General features: G+C 39.3%; 1 protein-coding gene across 1 annotated transcript in view; it reads left to right on the forward strand.

Moving 5' to 3' along the window:
- Positions 1 to 13748, forward strand: part of LOC118338514 (dachshund homolog 2-like) — a 22014-nt gene that overhangs the window by 615 nt on the left and 7651 nt on the right. Inside the window, exons 2-8 of the mRNA XM_035675825.1 lie at positions 1763 to 1932; positions 3001 to 3106; positions 3981 to 4055; positions 7964 to 8064; positions 8710 to 8857; positions 9704 to 9874; positions 11094 to 11159. Of these exons, the coding sequence (XP_035531718.1) occupies positions 1763 to 1932; positions 3001 to 3106; positions 3981 to 4055; positions 7964 to 8064; positions 8710 to 8857; positions 9704 to 9874; positions 11094 to 11159 (837 nt within the window). The remainder of the gene's footprint in view (positions 1 to 1762; positions 1933 to 3000; positions 3107 to 3980; positions 4056 to 7963; positions 8065 to 8709; positions 8858 to 9703; positions 9875 to 11093; positions 11160 to 13748) is intronic.

Genomic DNA, 13748 nt, shown 5'->3' on the forward strand with positions numbered 1-13748 from the left:
ATTAATACTGAGAATTGGTTCTATGAATCCACGAAGAACAGCAGTGTACAGTAAAATTAAAAAACAAAAGAAATGAGGAGTAAAAAAAGAGGATAAACAGAAACAGATAAAAGATCTAAATAAAAAGACAGACAGGGGAAAAAAATGAAAGAATGACCTCCCTTTTCTTTCGCCTCATCACCCTTTAACCCTTTGACCTCCATATTTTCTCCTCTTGCTTTCTTTCTCTCCCTCCTCCTCTGCTTTGTCAACTTTTATTAGCGAGACATTTGACACTCAGATGACACCTCTCCCTCTCTCTTTCCTCAAGGTTAAGTTCAACACAAGTTCACAGACACAATACCGCTCCGTCCCTCTCTCTCTCTCCCTCTTTCTCTCTGTCAGTCTCTCAAAGGCTTCATTTCACAGTTTATCCAAAAGGCAAATGTTAAAAAAAAAGAGATAAAAACACATTTAAAAAACACAAAAAAAGAAGGAAGGATTGGATGTGACGTTACCTGCAGTAAAGTCAAACGTGGCTGATCTGGAAGGAAGATCAATGGCTCATTTCACTTGTATTTCACTAGAAAACAACAGTCGGTATCAATGCTTCTTCCCAGGGAGTCTCTGGTACATGTATTGAAAACAAACAATAAAAAAATAAATCATATTAAATAGTGTTGACAGTCTGGCAATCAAGATGACTGATGGTTTGTCGTGTGCTGCAGTTTGTTGTCCATACAACCCATTTTACTAAAAAACAATGAAGAACAAACACTGAAAAACAAAACATATTAACACTGTAAAAGAAAACCTTTAATCTAATTTTTACAATGTTTTTAACCCTGATTCAGGGTAGAAGATTGGTTTAACATATGATTGTCTTTCAGCAACATTGATTTTGGTGAAGAATTTAAATCAATTTATGATTTTATAGGTTCCACAGTGGGTGCAATTTACAGCTCTTCATAATTAGTTTGTGATTTTAAAGTGTTTACTCTATATTTAAATTGCAATCTCCATCATATTAATTAATTAATTATTGGGGACAGGTGGGGTTATGGCACAATCTGTGTTTAACTGCTTAGACTTTTTATACCTGGATGATTGCCATGAAGCAAAACGTGGGAATGGCATTTAATTCTTCACCAAAATGAACCTACGCTGATTATGTAACAGAGCAAGAGTCACTGAATGTTTTAATCTTTAGAAGAATTGTGTTGGTGGGTATACTTGGATTAAGACCAAATGTGAAGCTATCGTGACGGCACCCGTTGGTTTGTAGAGAACCGTTCTGAAGCCTCATGTTCAGCACAGTTGCAGAGGTGACGTACTGCGAGTTGAGCTGCTTTTATTGGCCGCGAGCATACACTGTTTCATGGTCTATTTTACTCTAAATGGGGCCATAATTTACTAAAACATCATGCTGTATGGAAGAAGACTTGACTAGAGATTGAGACCATAAACTCATCAGGAAACTGTTTACTTAGCTCAGAAATCAACTGAGAAGTCAACTCATTTTTTCATTAGACTGAATGGTATCTGTCTTTTATTGCAGCCAATGGAGCTGTCCCCTGCTGGCCGTTACATAAAATGCAGGTTTAAGACAGTTCCAAGAAGCTCTGTCCATTATATATACTAATAAAAAAATGAATAAACATTTAACTTTCTTGGTTTCTCTTTTACGTCTCTCACTTAATTTCATTGCAGTTCACTTTAATTAAAGGCCACACTTACTGTTCTTCCTCACCCACTCTCTCCTCTCCCTCTCTGCCTCACTCAGGGTTGGACCTGCCCTTCATGATGATGCCCCACCCTCTGCTGCCCATGGGGCTGCCGCCTGCCTCTGTAGCCATGGCGATGTCACAGATGAACCACCTCAACACCATCGCCAACATGGCCGCAGCAGCCCAGCAGATACACACTCACGTACACCGCGCGCCTGTTATCAAGGTAAACACACACTTTAGTTCCCAACCTAGAGGTCGGGACCCCCACTGGGGGTTGTCAAACCTTTACAAGGGGGTTCGGCGAGGGCTTCTTGATTTTAAGAGACTTTACAAAAAAAAATTTAAAATATATAAACAGTAGGTCTATATCTTAGCATTTTATTTATTTCTGTAAAGAAAACTAAATTAAATAGTTATTTTCTTAAGTTTAAATTAAACACAGAGCCTTTAAACAACTAAAGAGGTGATAGAACAATGAGTAAGAAACACTGGATTTGTCAAAAAGGAAGCCTATTAAGTATGTATGATTGTTGAAAATAAACATACATAAAACAGAGTATTGATTATAAAGTTCCTAAAAATATCAGTAAAACTGAATTTCTTTACTGACATCTGCACAAAATTCACCTTAATCACTTGTTTTACACAAACTTCCTGCAGTTACTGCGTTCATTAGTTGGTTTCATTGTACAGTTTATCAGTTGTTTGTTTGTTGTTATGTATTGAATATATTATGAAATATCCATAAAAAGAAAAAGGGTCCCTTACGGAAAAAAGTTGGGAACCGCTGGTTTAAAAAAACTTTTTTTTTTAAATGACAACCATAGAGGACCCCAGTAGGTTCCTTGAGGAACTCCTCAACAAAGAACTTTGACTATACTTTTCCATATTTAGGGTTTTCTTTCCTAATGTGGTTAGCAACGATTACTGGGAGCTGCCATCACTTTGGAGGAAGAATCAATCAGTTTAAGCATCTTTAAGACCAAGCAGAGAGTTCAGTTGCCTTTGCCTTACTTTTATTCAGTTTGCTTTGGTATTCCATATAGATACTGTAGGATGTGGCTGACCAGACGCCACGATTAGAGATGGTTCAATTCTTCTAATGTTGAGGAAATTATCATGTGTTTGTATGCTACATCTCCAACATGGCAGCGTCTCCTCTTCAGTCAATGCCACTAACTGGTAACCCATAGCAACCATAGTGAGACCTCTAATGATTCACATCAGATCTTAGAGGATTGTTATCAATACACTTAGTCACACCTCACTCATTACACTTCTTTATTTCCAGGAGAGAGTGTGCGACAGTCCCTCTCTCTCTCCATCTGTTGACGAGGCCAACACTCCTCTGCAGTCGCAGCCCAGCAGCTCGGCCTCCAGCTCGCCTGAAAGACTGGGTACGAACACACACCCACACAAAATACATACGAGTGTAGAGTTGCAACCATAAGTCGATTTAATAAATTGAGAGGAAGGAAATCTTTTAACAACTGTTGTTGAAGTTAAATTTCAAGCAAATATTTAATGGTTACAGCTTCTCAAGTCTTCTATAAAAGTAGTTTGAAGACTTTAGGAAACTGTGATTGGAATTTTTCACCTAGACAAACATATCAATTAACTTACTTTACATGAATATATATCTAGATTCATTAGACTTAGATAAATAGTTATATACACATGCAGTATACTGTTAAACTTCAGTTAATAGCTTTTATTTGCTTCAATCACTGAACTCAGGTCAGGTTTCTTTACGGGACAGGCTTTTAATTCCTTTTGTACACAACTCTTGCTCATTAAAGACGGGAAATATTATCACACTGTTTATTTAAACCAGTATGAATGTTACTTGTATAAAACCTAGGCTGTCGAATGACATATGAACTACGAATCATTCATTTCATCATTTGTAGGTCCTCATTGTTTCTGTAACATGAACTAAACAATTGAATTGTGGAGAATCTAACTGATCTAACAATGTGTAGCATCCATATCCACAAGCGTTTAAACATTTATATTTGTGTAAGCGATCTAAGGCGAGCTTTAAGAGGGTTTATACATTCAAAGAACTATAAAATCCAGACCAGGCTTGTAATTGAAACCTGCTTTTATTTGTCTGAACATGCAGCGATAGCGGGCTAGTAAAGTTACAGTTTTACAGTATACCTAAATGTATAAACACACATTTTAAGGTCTTTAGCACATACAGATACAAACTTACTGTACTCACACACACACTCTCTCAAACTCACTCTGTGCTTTTTCTTTTAACAGGATTGGTGTCAGCTGATGCAGATGTTGCACTGCCCAACCCTGCTGCACCCATCAAGAAAATAACAAAGGACAAAGGTTGGACCACACACACACACACACACACATACCTCCAAACACACACATACCTCCAAACACACACAGACAGAAAGGTATTCTCATAAATGCACATGAACACATCGCCTGTTTACTGGTCGACAACATGAGACACTCTCTCTCACTCTTATGTAAGTGTGGGATATTCCATTACGCACCTTAATCTAAACCCTCACCCATTTGGTTTTGACAACTGACAAATTGTCCTCACTTAGGAGGGCTTTCCTCATCTACTGTATTTATACACACACACACTAAAGACACAGTGACTGCAAACACACTACACACTTGCAGACGACTATACAGACACACACACAAACAGAGAAACAGACGCGTCAGGATGTTCAGCCCCCCCCTATTGATCACCTGTCTCTGAGCCATCAATCAGAGGAATGAGGGAGGGTGAGATAGATAGATGGGGGGGAGGAGGGGAGGCTAAGTGAAGGAGGCATGGCTAAAAGGGGTCAAGAGGTCACACACTAAAAGCATGTGGGGCCTCTCCTCCCTCCATCACGCTCTCTTTTCACTCTGTGTATTTTCCATTCTTATAACACATTTTGTTTTCATCTTATTCTTTTCTCTCCACCTCCTTCCCTTCATTTCACCGCCCCATTCATACTCCTGAAGCTCCGCTGCAGACATCAGCAGGAGCAGAGGAGGGGGTGCTTCCTTTAAAATCAATTAAATAAAAATCCGTTGCTGCTTCTCCGAGGAGCATGAATCTTAAAGGAACGAAATTCAGCTTCTCTATGTGCAAGTGTTTAAGTGTCACTGACTTTCACTTTTAAAGACACATTTTATGTCATGTTGGGATGTGGCTGCCTCACTTTGACTTATATTGCTGGGACGCAACTCATAAAAAATAGAGGACATTGTTGACAACTTTAAACACAAGCTCATTTCAAAGAAGAAAAAGCTGCTTAGTGATATTTTTAAATGGAAGTCATTGATGGTTTTTGTGACTCGTTTCAGCCGCAGTTGTATGGTTAGAAAACACAGTCACACTGCAGCTATTTGCACTTGTTACCCGACTTACTGCGCCATCTGGGAAGAGTCAAAGTCGACAGAGGCTCACCTCTCAAATGGTTCGGTGTCACGACTGTTCACTCAGGACGGGTTAGGGTTAGGGTTAGGGTTAGTGCTTTGTGCAAGTAGATTTTTGACCCAGCTGCCCGACCAGGCAATTAAAGACGTCTACGTTGAGCCCTGCACTTCCTTGTTGCTGAGAAACGTAAGTCTGTCTGTTGAATGTGGGAACGAGTGGAGTTGTGTTGGTTGAGATCTGCTGCTTGTGAGTCAGATATACTGGATTTCACCGCTGCTCATTATAAAACATGCAAGTATTTAAGTCATGTTCATAACTAGAAAACTTTTAAAAGTTTACTGCTCATCTCAGGGGAAAATAACAGACAACAAAATGTTCTCAGTGGCCTGCCTCCATCTGGAAGGTATATTGGAGCAATTACTGTAGCAGAATTACATAATAAACTTGTGTTTGTGATAGAAAATGACCTTCCTGTGTGTCATATCCGTGCTCGGTTTATGTGTGCGGTTTTCTTTTTGGTCTCCAGATTGTGTTAAATATTGTGTTGATCGCCCGTTTGTGCTAACGTCAAATTGTTGATTAATTCATATTTGTGACAACTGGAAGCAGAGTTAATCAAATACTGAGGGTTTGTTTTTGGTGATTGGCATGAATCCCCTCAAGAAAACTCAGTTGCTTTTTAATACTGTAACAGACTCATAACATTTATTAGACATAAAGTGTCAACTCACAGGCAACATAAAACGTCTTTGTAGTTTGTGACTGTTGTTTGTTTCAGTCTTTTTTTTTATGTTTTTGGGCTTTTATTCATTTTTATTTAATCTGTAGTGACAGGAAAAGAGGGGGGGGTGACGAGCAGCAAAGGGCCACAGGTCAAAGTCAAACCGATGGCTGCAGCAGCAAGTCCCGGTACATCATCGAAGTTACTGTATAATACTCCATTTTAGTCAATAAGGCCCTCTTTTTTCAAAATAAAAGCACTTGATTGAGCTCCAGTTAAACATTACTCAGACTCAAAAATTAATTCTTCCTGTTTTCACTCACCATTCCTCCCTCCCCTCATTTTTTTGTAATCCTCTCCACTCCTCTTTTTCTCTTTCTATTTTAATCCTTTTAAAGCCCTCTTTACTTCCTCCCTCACCTCCTCTTTCATTTTTATTTTAGTTTTTCCTCAGATTCTTCATCTTCTACCATTTGTCCTTTGCTCTGCTCACCTTTTGTCCCACTTATCTTCTCCTGTTTCCTCATCCTCCCAGCACTTTTTTTGGCCAAAAAATAAAATTGAATAGCCAGAATTAGATGACATGTACGGGGGAAGTTAAATCTCAGTTATTTTTGTGAAGATGCTGTTTGGTTTTCACTTCATTCAGTCTTTTTTGGTCTCCCAACAGTGGTGTTTTCCCTCTTTATTTATATATATATATAAATATATAAGAATGAAGCGCTCATCTCCACCTTCTCCAGTCTCTGCAGTTTCGTCATTAGATTTAGTATCTCTGAGAGGGGAAGGGATGGTGAGAGGTTGGGGTGAAAGAGTATAAAATGGCAGACAGAGAGGAAAAGACCATAAGGAAAAGAGGAAATTAAATTACAGTGGAAAGATAAAAGAACAGAGGCAACTTTGAGGCAATTTTGTGATTTTGGGGCAATATAAATAAAACTGTCTTGAAGGAAAGGAAAGTTTCAGTAAAATTGAAGAATTAATTTGGGAAAAATTAAGTAAAAATAAATTAAAAATAAAAGGTGAGACATATAAGGAAGCTGGGAAGATGAGGGAAAAAACAAGTGTTGAGGTGGAGAAACGGTGATGAAGACAGATACGAGAGAGGAAGAGAGGAAAGGTAGAGTGTAGGTAGAGTGTAAAGGGATGTATGGATGAAGTGGCAGATAGGGGATAGAGATGGTGTGTGTGTGAGTTAGAGTGCATCTTAATCAGCGTTAATTTCACAGCAGAGTTAACCCAGTTGTCAGTGTGTTAGGCATTAAGGGCTGATCAGACACTGTGACGCACTCGCAATGAACACACACACACACACACACACACAAATCAAGGATGTCTTTAATCCTTGCCAATTAGTACCCCACATGATTGTCTGAATACTAACAACCTCTACTTGTGTGTGTGTGTGTGTGTGTGTGTGTTGGGTGTAATTGATTTCTCTGATGCTGCTTCGTTGCCTTTTATACCTTAGTAAACATCAACATTTCATAAACTTTACTCCAAGCTTGTGACAACGCGTCGCTGATGTTAAACACACGCTTGTATTTCTGGAATTTAAGCACGTTAAATGTTAAAGGAATAGTTTGACTCTTGGTAAATACATAATACATACTGTTTGCTACCTTTGCTAGAGTTAATACACACTCTCTCTCTCGTCTGTTGCTGTCAGCGTAGCTTAGCATAAGCACTGTAAACGGGGGATTTGATGCTAAGCAAACCTTTGATGCTTTTACGATACCTGCAGCTGATTTCTTTTTTTAAAACTTTGAAGGCAGGTTTTTTTAGTTCATGGACGGCTCAGTTGCCCTTTGTTGTTGGTTCGAAGTAGTAAGAATTTTTTATTTGTAGAATGGGATAATAATATAATAATGTCATACAAAAATATAAATATATAGAAAAGTTTGTTAAAACTGAATAATCTGTAATATCTCGATAACAAGAAAAATTCCTAACATAACATATTATCCTCATTTTATCAGTAGTGAGAAAAAATTAAACCAGACAAGATTTAAAAATGAAAATAAAACAATGTAAACCAAAATCTAGTAAAAAAAAAAAAAACCTCAGACAAAACCAGACGAGGCTGAGTATTTAAAGTTGTCTTTTGTTAACTGTTCCTCACAGAAGAGTCTTCGCTGGGACAAGCCCTGCCCCCTGGCTTTCCTGCTCCGTTCCTATTCGCCGACGGCCTGTCGTCAGTGGAGACCCTGCTCACCAACATACAGGTAAAAGCCTGTTTTTGCTTTCTGTTTCTGATAACTTGAGTATCAGTGGCTTAATACAATATTATCAATATTATGGAAGAGTACATTACAGCAACATTAAATTACAAGATATTCTATATGAAGTCCCTTCAGGATTTCACAAGATTATTTTTTTAGATTGTTGCTTTAAAAAGCGAAGGCAACTTGTTCCAGCGAGAATAAAATCAAACTGTTTGGAAGATAAATATGACACATTTGTACTGCAGATGTCTGCGTCTTCACAACTAGAAACAAGGATGTTTGCTGAAAAACCATAGTGATCAAACAAAATTTGGTCCAAAGAGGTCATGCAGAATACTGGTTGAATTTGTGTTAATTGTTGCGACCGCAACTTCCTGGAGGGACTTTTTATTGTGATTATGGTTAATTACAGACTCATCCAAGTGGAAAATAAGAACATGAAAAGGTTTGGAAGATAAACTGTAGGATTTAATGTCATAAATAATCAAGTTGCTTATTTCTTTTAAGAGACTTTTAAACAGATGTCATCAAAAGAAAACAATGGTAGTAGCAGCTTTAATCTTATCAACATTTGCATACTGGAACGGATGTCTTTTAAAGGTTGTTTTTCTGTAACTCGACTTATAACCAAACTTGTTCTGTCAGGGCCTGTTGAAGGTGGCGGTGGAGAACGCCCGGGTGCAGGACAAACAGATCCAGGCGGAGAAAAGAGAGCTGAAGATGGAACTCTACCGAGAAAGAGAGATGAGAGAGAGTCTGGAACGACAGCTCACCTCCGAACTACAGAGCAGAGGTCTGACTGACATATAAACCAGGCATTTTGCATACTTTTTGATAGATGATACAGGGACAAATCCATTGTTTTACAGCCAATAGAAAAGGTTGGAACTTCTGTAATTGTGCTCTAAATGAGGGACTGGGGATTTAACGATGCACTCAACTCACGATTCGATGCAATTAACAATGCTGTTCTCACAATTTTATCCCAATTATTCTTTAAACAAAATGAGACTGAAGACAAATTATAACAGAAAAAAGATTCCTTTATTTCTCAGATTTTTTTTTTCTTCTATATTTTTTTATTATATATTTCTACCAAATAAAAATAGCCTTGTTTATTGTTGAGGTAGTGTATGAACTGCAAAACAGTGCATATTTTAGGAAGCCAAACAGCTGCCACACCACCAATTTTTAACAGAATGGTGCCTTCTAGGGCGACACAATGAATCAAAATATTATTGAAATCGTAATATGCAACTCGTATAAGATAGGATTTTATTTTCTGATAAAAGGTCAAATGTGTGACAAACCATATAATAAAGTACTGTACTTCTAAAGAGATCAGAATCAGGTTAGGGTTAGGCCTATAAATCTTGTTCACGAGATTTAAGAAAACATTGGTACAAACAACCTTGATACCGACAAAATAGATCGCGAGTATCATGGTTAATTCTTTTCTCACCAGTTTAAATCTTCACTTGTATTGCGATATATCGTTACGTTCTTATGCGAGACAACATGTTGTTGAAAGGCACTGTGGGAAATGTAGGAACTTACCTAGAAGTACTTGAGGCATGTTAACACTAAACTGGGTCACTGAACGTCATATCGAAGGATTCATCTCCTCTTCCTCCCTCAGCCTCCATCCAGAAGCGTCTGAAGAAGGAGAAGAAGGCCAAGAGGAAGCTGCAGGAGGCGCTGGAGTTTGAGTCGAAGAGGAGGGAGAGAGTGGAGGACGCTCTGAAACACTCGTCCTCGTCCTCCCCTTCTCCTGAGCCGCTGCACGCCGCCAACAACAACACCAAGAACGGTACGCCGGGATGTTTGTTGGTTGGTTTTTTGTCTGCCTCTCCGTCCTTTTGCCCTTTTGACTTGTATCTTACTTACTTGTTTTTATTATTCCAGCTTGGATTCTTTGTTACATTTGTGCTAATCTGTGCTTCTTGTTAGTTTTTATCTGTTTTCATTCGTACTTTCCTGGCCTGATTTTCCAGCCTTGTGTTCACTTTGACTGTCACTTCTTGTATTTGAGCTGTTGTTGACTGAAGCTCTTAAAACAGGCTGCAGTAAATGTGCACTTCACTGCAAACAAATACTAAAATAATCAGCACAGTTGTCTAACACTGCACATTATTGGACATGTGCTTCCATATTTGGTAGTGTTTAGCTGTGTGTTCCTCAAAAAGTGGCCACAATATGTATTTACTCAAGGACGACGATGAATTGTTTAACTCATTCATCAAGCAAATGTAGCCAAATATTTGCTTTCTTTGTCTTATATGGTAGTTCATTGAATATGTTTGAGTTTTGGACAAAACAAGCAAATTGAAGGCGTCACTTTGGGCTCTGGGAAATTGTTTGGGGCATTTTATTTGTTGTTTTCTGACATTTTGTAGGCAACATTTTAGATCGGTACAGTGTGTAGAATTTAGTGGCCTCTAGTGGTAAAGTTGCAGAACTGCAACTAACTGAAGAGACAGTATGGTGGTCAAAAGGCCCTCTCAAGAGTCAGTGTTTGATTTGTCCGTTCTGGGCTACTGTAGACACATGGTGGACCCACTCCTTCTGTGGATTAAAAACAGCTCATTCCGAGGTAACATCTGAATGTGATATTGCATTTCTGCCAATAGAGCCTCCTAAATGTTACACACTGGACCTTTGGATGGTATTTTAGGTGCAGTATCAGTTTAATAAATCCTATCAATTCCTAATGGTAACTAATAGGAATTGTAAGAATAATAACAGACCTTGTGTTTTCCAAAACAACACTAATGAATTTGTTGTGAGGAAACTGCCAAATGTTTTTTGTTCTAATATCAAAACATTTTTTTAGTGCTTTGACAATTAACATCAAGAGAAAAAAAAACACAAAAACATAGAAAATATAATTCTCCCGACGAATGTTTGTGGCTCTGTGTTTCTTTGTAAATCCAGTTTGTTTTTTTGACCCGCACACAGTTACAAGGTGCTGTTTGTTTTTTATTGGCCGACCCACTGAGACTCTGTCTTGTCTTTGTGTTTCATACCAGACGCTGCTGTAGCCGAGGATAAACCTGAACTTAATGGAAACCAGCAAGACAACGGCGCTGTACAAGGTACCTGAACACACACACACACAATAAAAAAATATCATAAAAACACACAGAGGCACACAGTCAGATACACACACATATATTAACAGATATGACACTGTACACAGGCATGTTCAAAGGCAGACTTACAAGTTTTTAGACACACACACACACACAGACAGACACACGTGGTAGGCACATGTGTGTGTTGGGGCCCAGGCTAGATTAGTGGAGACATTAAGCAGACACAGACACACTGTGGCCTCCCTTTCATCTGCACCTTATCAGACACACATGTGAGTGTGTGTTTGGAAATATTTCACTGAGCTTATGTCCGTTTGTATCAGTGTGGATATTTGTGTGTCAACATGACCACATGTTAGTTTAATGTTGTGTTGTTTGTGCTGATTTGAATTGTAGACCTTGAGGGTGAGGGCGTTTTCTCTTTTTTTATATAGATATATATATATATATAAAAATGGTGAGTTATTTTTGGAAAGTAAGGACATTTTTGGAAGGTGACATTTTAGAAAATGTGGAGATTGTGGAAAGCATTTCCATCAGTATTTTAGGAAAGTCGGGACAAATGAGAACATTGTTGGAAAACGGTGACATTTTAAGAAAGTGAGGACTTTTTTGGGAAAATGAAATGTTTTTGGACAGTGCAGAAATTCTGGAAAACAATGGTGTTTTTGGGAAATAAGGACACTTTTTGCAGGTGAGCACTGTTAGAAAATGAAGACATTTTCCAGAAACTGAGTAGACTTTTACGGCGTTTGGAAAGCTTTATCATTTCTGTACGTGAGGACATGTCTGGTCCTCACTTCCTGAAAAGATTGTTTGAGGGTTAAGACCGAGAATTAGCTTCAGGTTCGAGTTATGGACTTAAGAATGCATTATGCCAATGAGGGACCTCACAAGTACAGTACTGACGTGTGTGTGTTAGTATGCATGTGTCGTCCTCTTTCCACCAGCTGTGCTCAGTCCTCCCTGACATTGAAAACCTTCACTTGAAACTCTGCGTGTGTATAAATGAATATCTACAGGCGCACACACACTCGCTGTGTGTACTCTGTACCTGTAGTTGTGCGTTTTAGTGTGTGTGTGTGTATGTGTGTGTGTGTTTGATCCACACTCTGGTGAGACAGGGAACTCTAATTAGCTCTCTCTCCTCTTTAGACCCCTTTTAGATCCCCTCTCTTCTGCAAGCCAAGCACTCCGACAAACACACACACACACAGACCCACCTGATTTCATTAATGTTGATTGGCCCAGTAGGACCCCTTTGCCGCCTTGCTCACACACACACATTGACAAACACACACTCATCCCTCCTGCCATAAAAGCATTTTGCACCTACGGTGGTTTACTTACACACACACACACACACACACACACACCTCTCTCCCCTGCCTCTCTCACCTTCCACACTCTTAATTAACGAGTGAGGAGAAAACTGCTGAATACAAAGAAAGACATCGCATTACAATCAGAAAGAGAGGAAAAAAAACGAGGAGCAGGGGAGAGAGTGAGAGACATAGAGAGGGAGGAAGAGGAGGAGAGAGAGAGAGAGAGGAGGGTTAAAAAAAAAAAGATCAGTTTCTCCCGGCTGTTTAAAGCCGACCAAACTAATTGGCCGTACACAATATAGAAGAGATGGAGGAAGATGAGAAAAGAGGAAAGAAAGTGAGGAAGAAGAGAGGGCAAAGGAGAGGAGACGAAGTGGATGGATTGAGGAAAGGGGGTAAAAAAGACTTGAAGAAAGATTTGATAGAGGACAAACGGAAAGATTAAAATTGGAGATCGGATAGGGAGGAGGAGCAGAAGTGGGACAGAAGGAGGAAAAAGGGAGGAATATGGATAAAAACAATAAATGAAAAAGAGATGGACAAAAAGGAGGAAATACAATGAGAATGAAAGGAAGAACAGGTGGGGGAGAGGAGAGATGGAGAGCAAGTGGAAAAGGGTTGAAACAGGGGAGAAGAGAGACTAAAGAGAGAGATGGGAAGGGAAAGAGGAGAAGGGGTGAGGATGCAAATAGGGAAAGGAAGAAAAGTGTAGTGGAGAAAGTAACAGGAGGAAGAGAGGAACTGTGTAGGGTGGGAGGTGAAGAAGAGCACACAAGAGGGGGCGAAGGGAAATTAAAAGGAGGAGAGAGGAGAAAATGAAAGGGTAATGAAGAGAAGAGGAGGTGTGGAAAAGAAAGGATGAAAGATAAAGAGGGGGATAGAAGAAAAAGGGGGTCAGGTGGGAACAAAAGAGGAGAGGACAAAAACTGAAGTGAAGAAAGGGCAAAGAAATAAGTAGAAGAAGGAAAAAGAGAATTAACTTGATGGAGGAGAGGGGAGATAACAGGAGCAAGGAAAGGAAAGGGGATCCGTGGGAAGAGGAGGAAAAGGAGGACAAGGGAAAGAGGGATGAGGAGGGTGAGGAGTGTGCAGATTCCTCGGGAGGGACTTGAAAAATGTGACCTTGTTCCGAGACCTGGTGACATTTCCTCCACCCAGCTGATAGACTTTTAACAAGGCAGGTCAATGTCATTTTTAACCAGGACAGGCAACACACACACACACACACACACACACACACACACACACAGAGGGGGGGGGTGTA

The sequence above is a fragment of the Morone saxatilis genome, unplaced genomic scaffold (assembly GCF_004916995.1).
Source record: "Morone saxatilis isolate NCDOM2014 unplaced genomic scaffold, NCSU_SB_2.0 Contig4, whole genome shotgun sequence".
Classification (NCBI taxonomy): Eukaryota; Metazoa; Chordata; class Actinopteri; family Moronidae; genus Morone; species Morone saxatilis.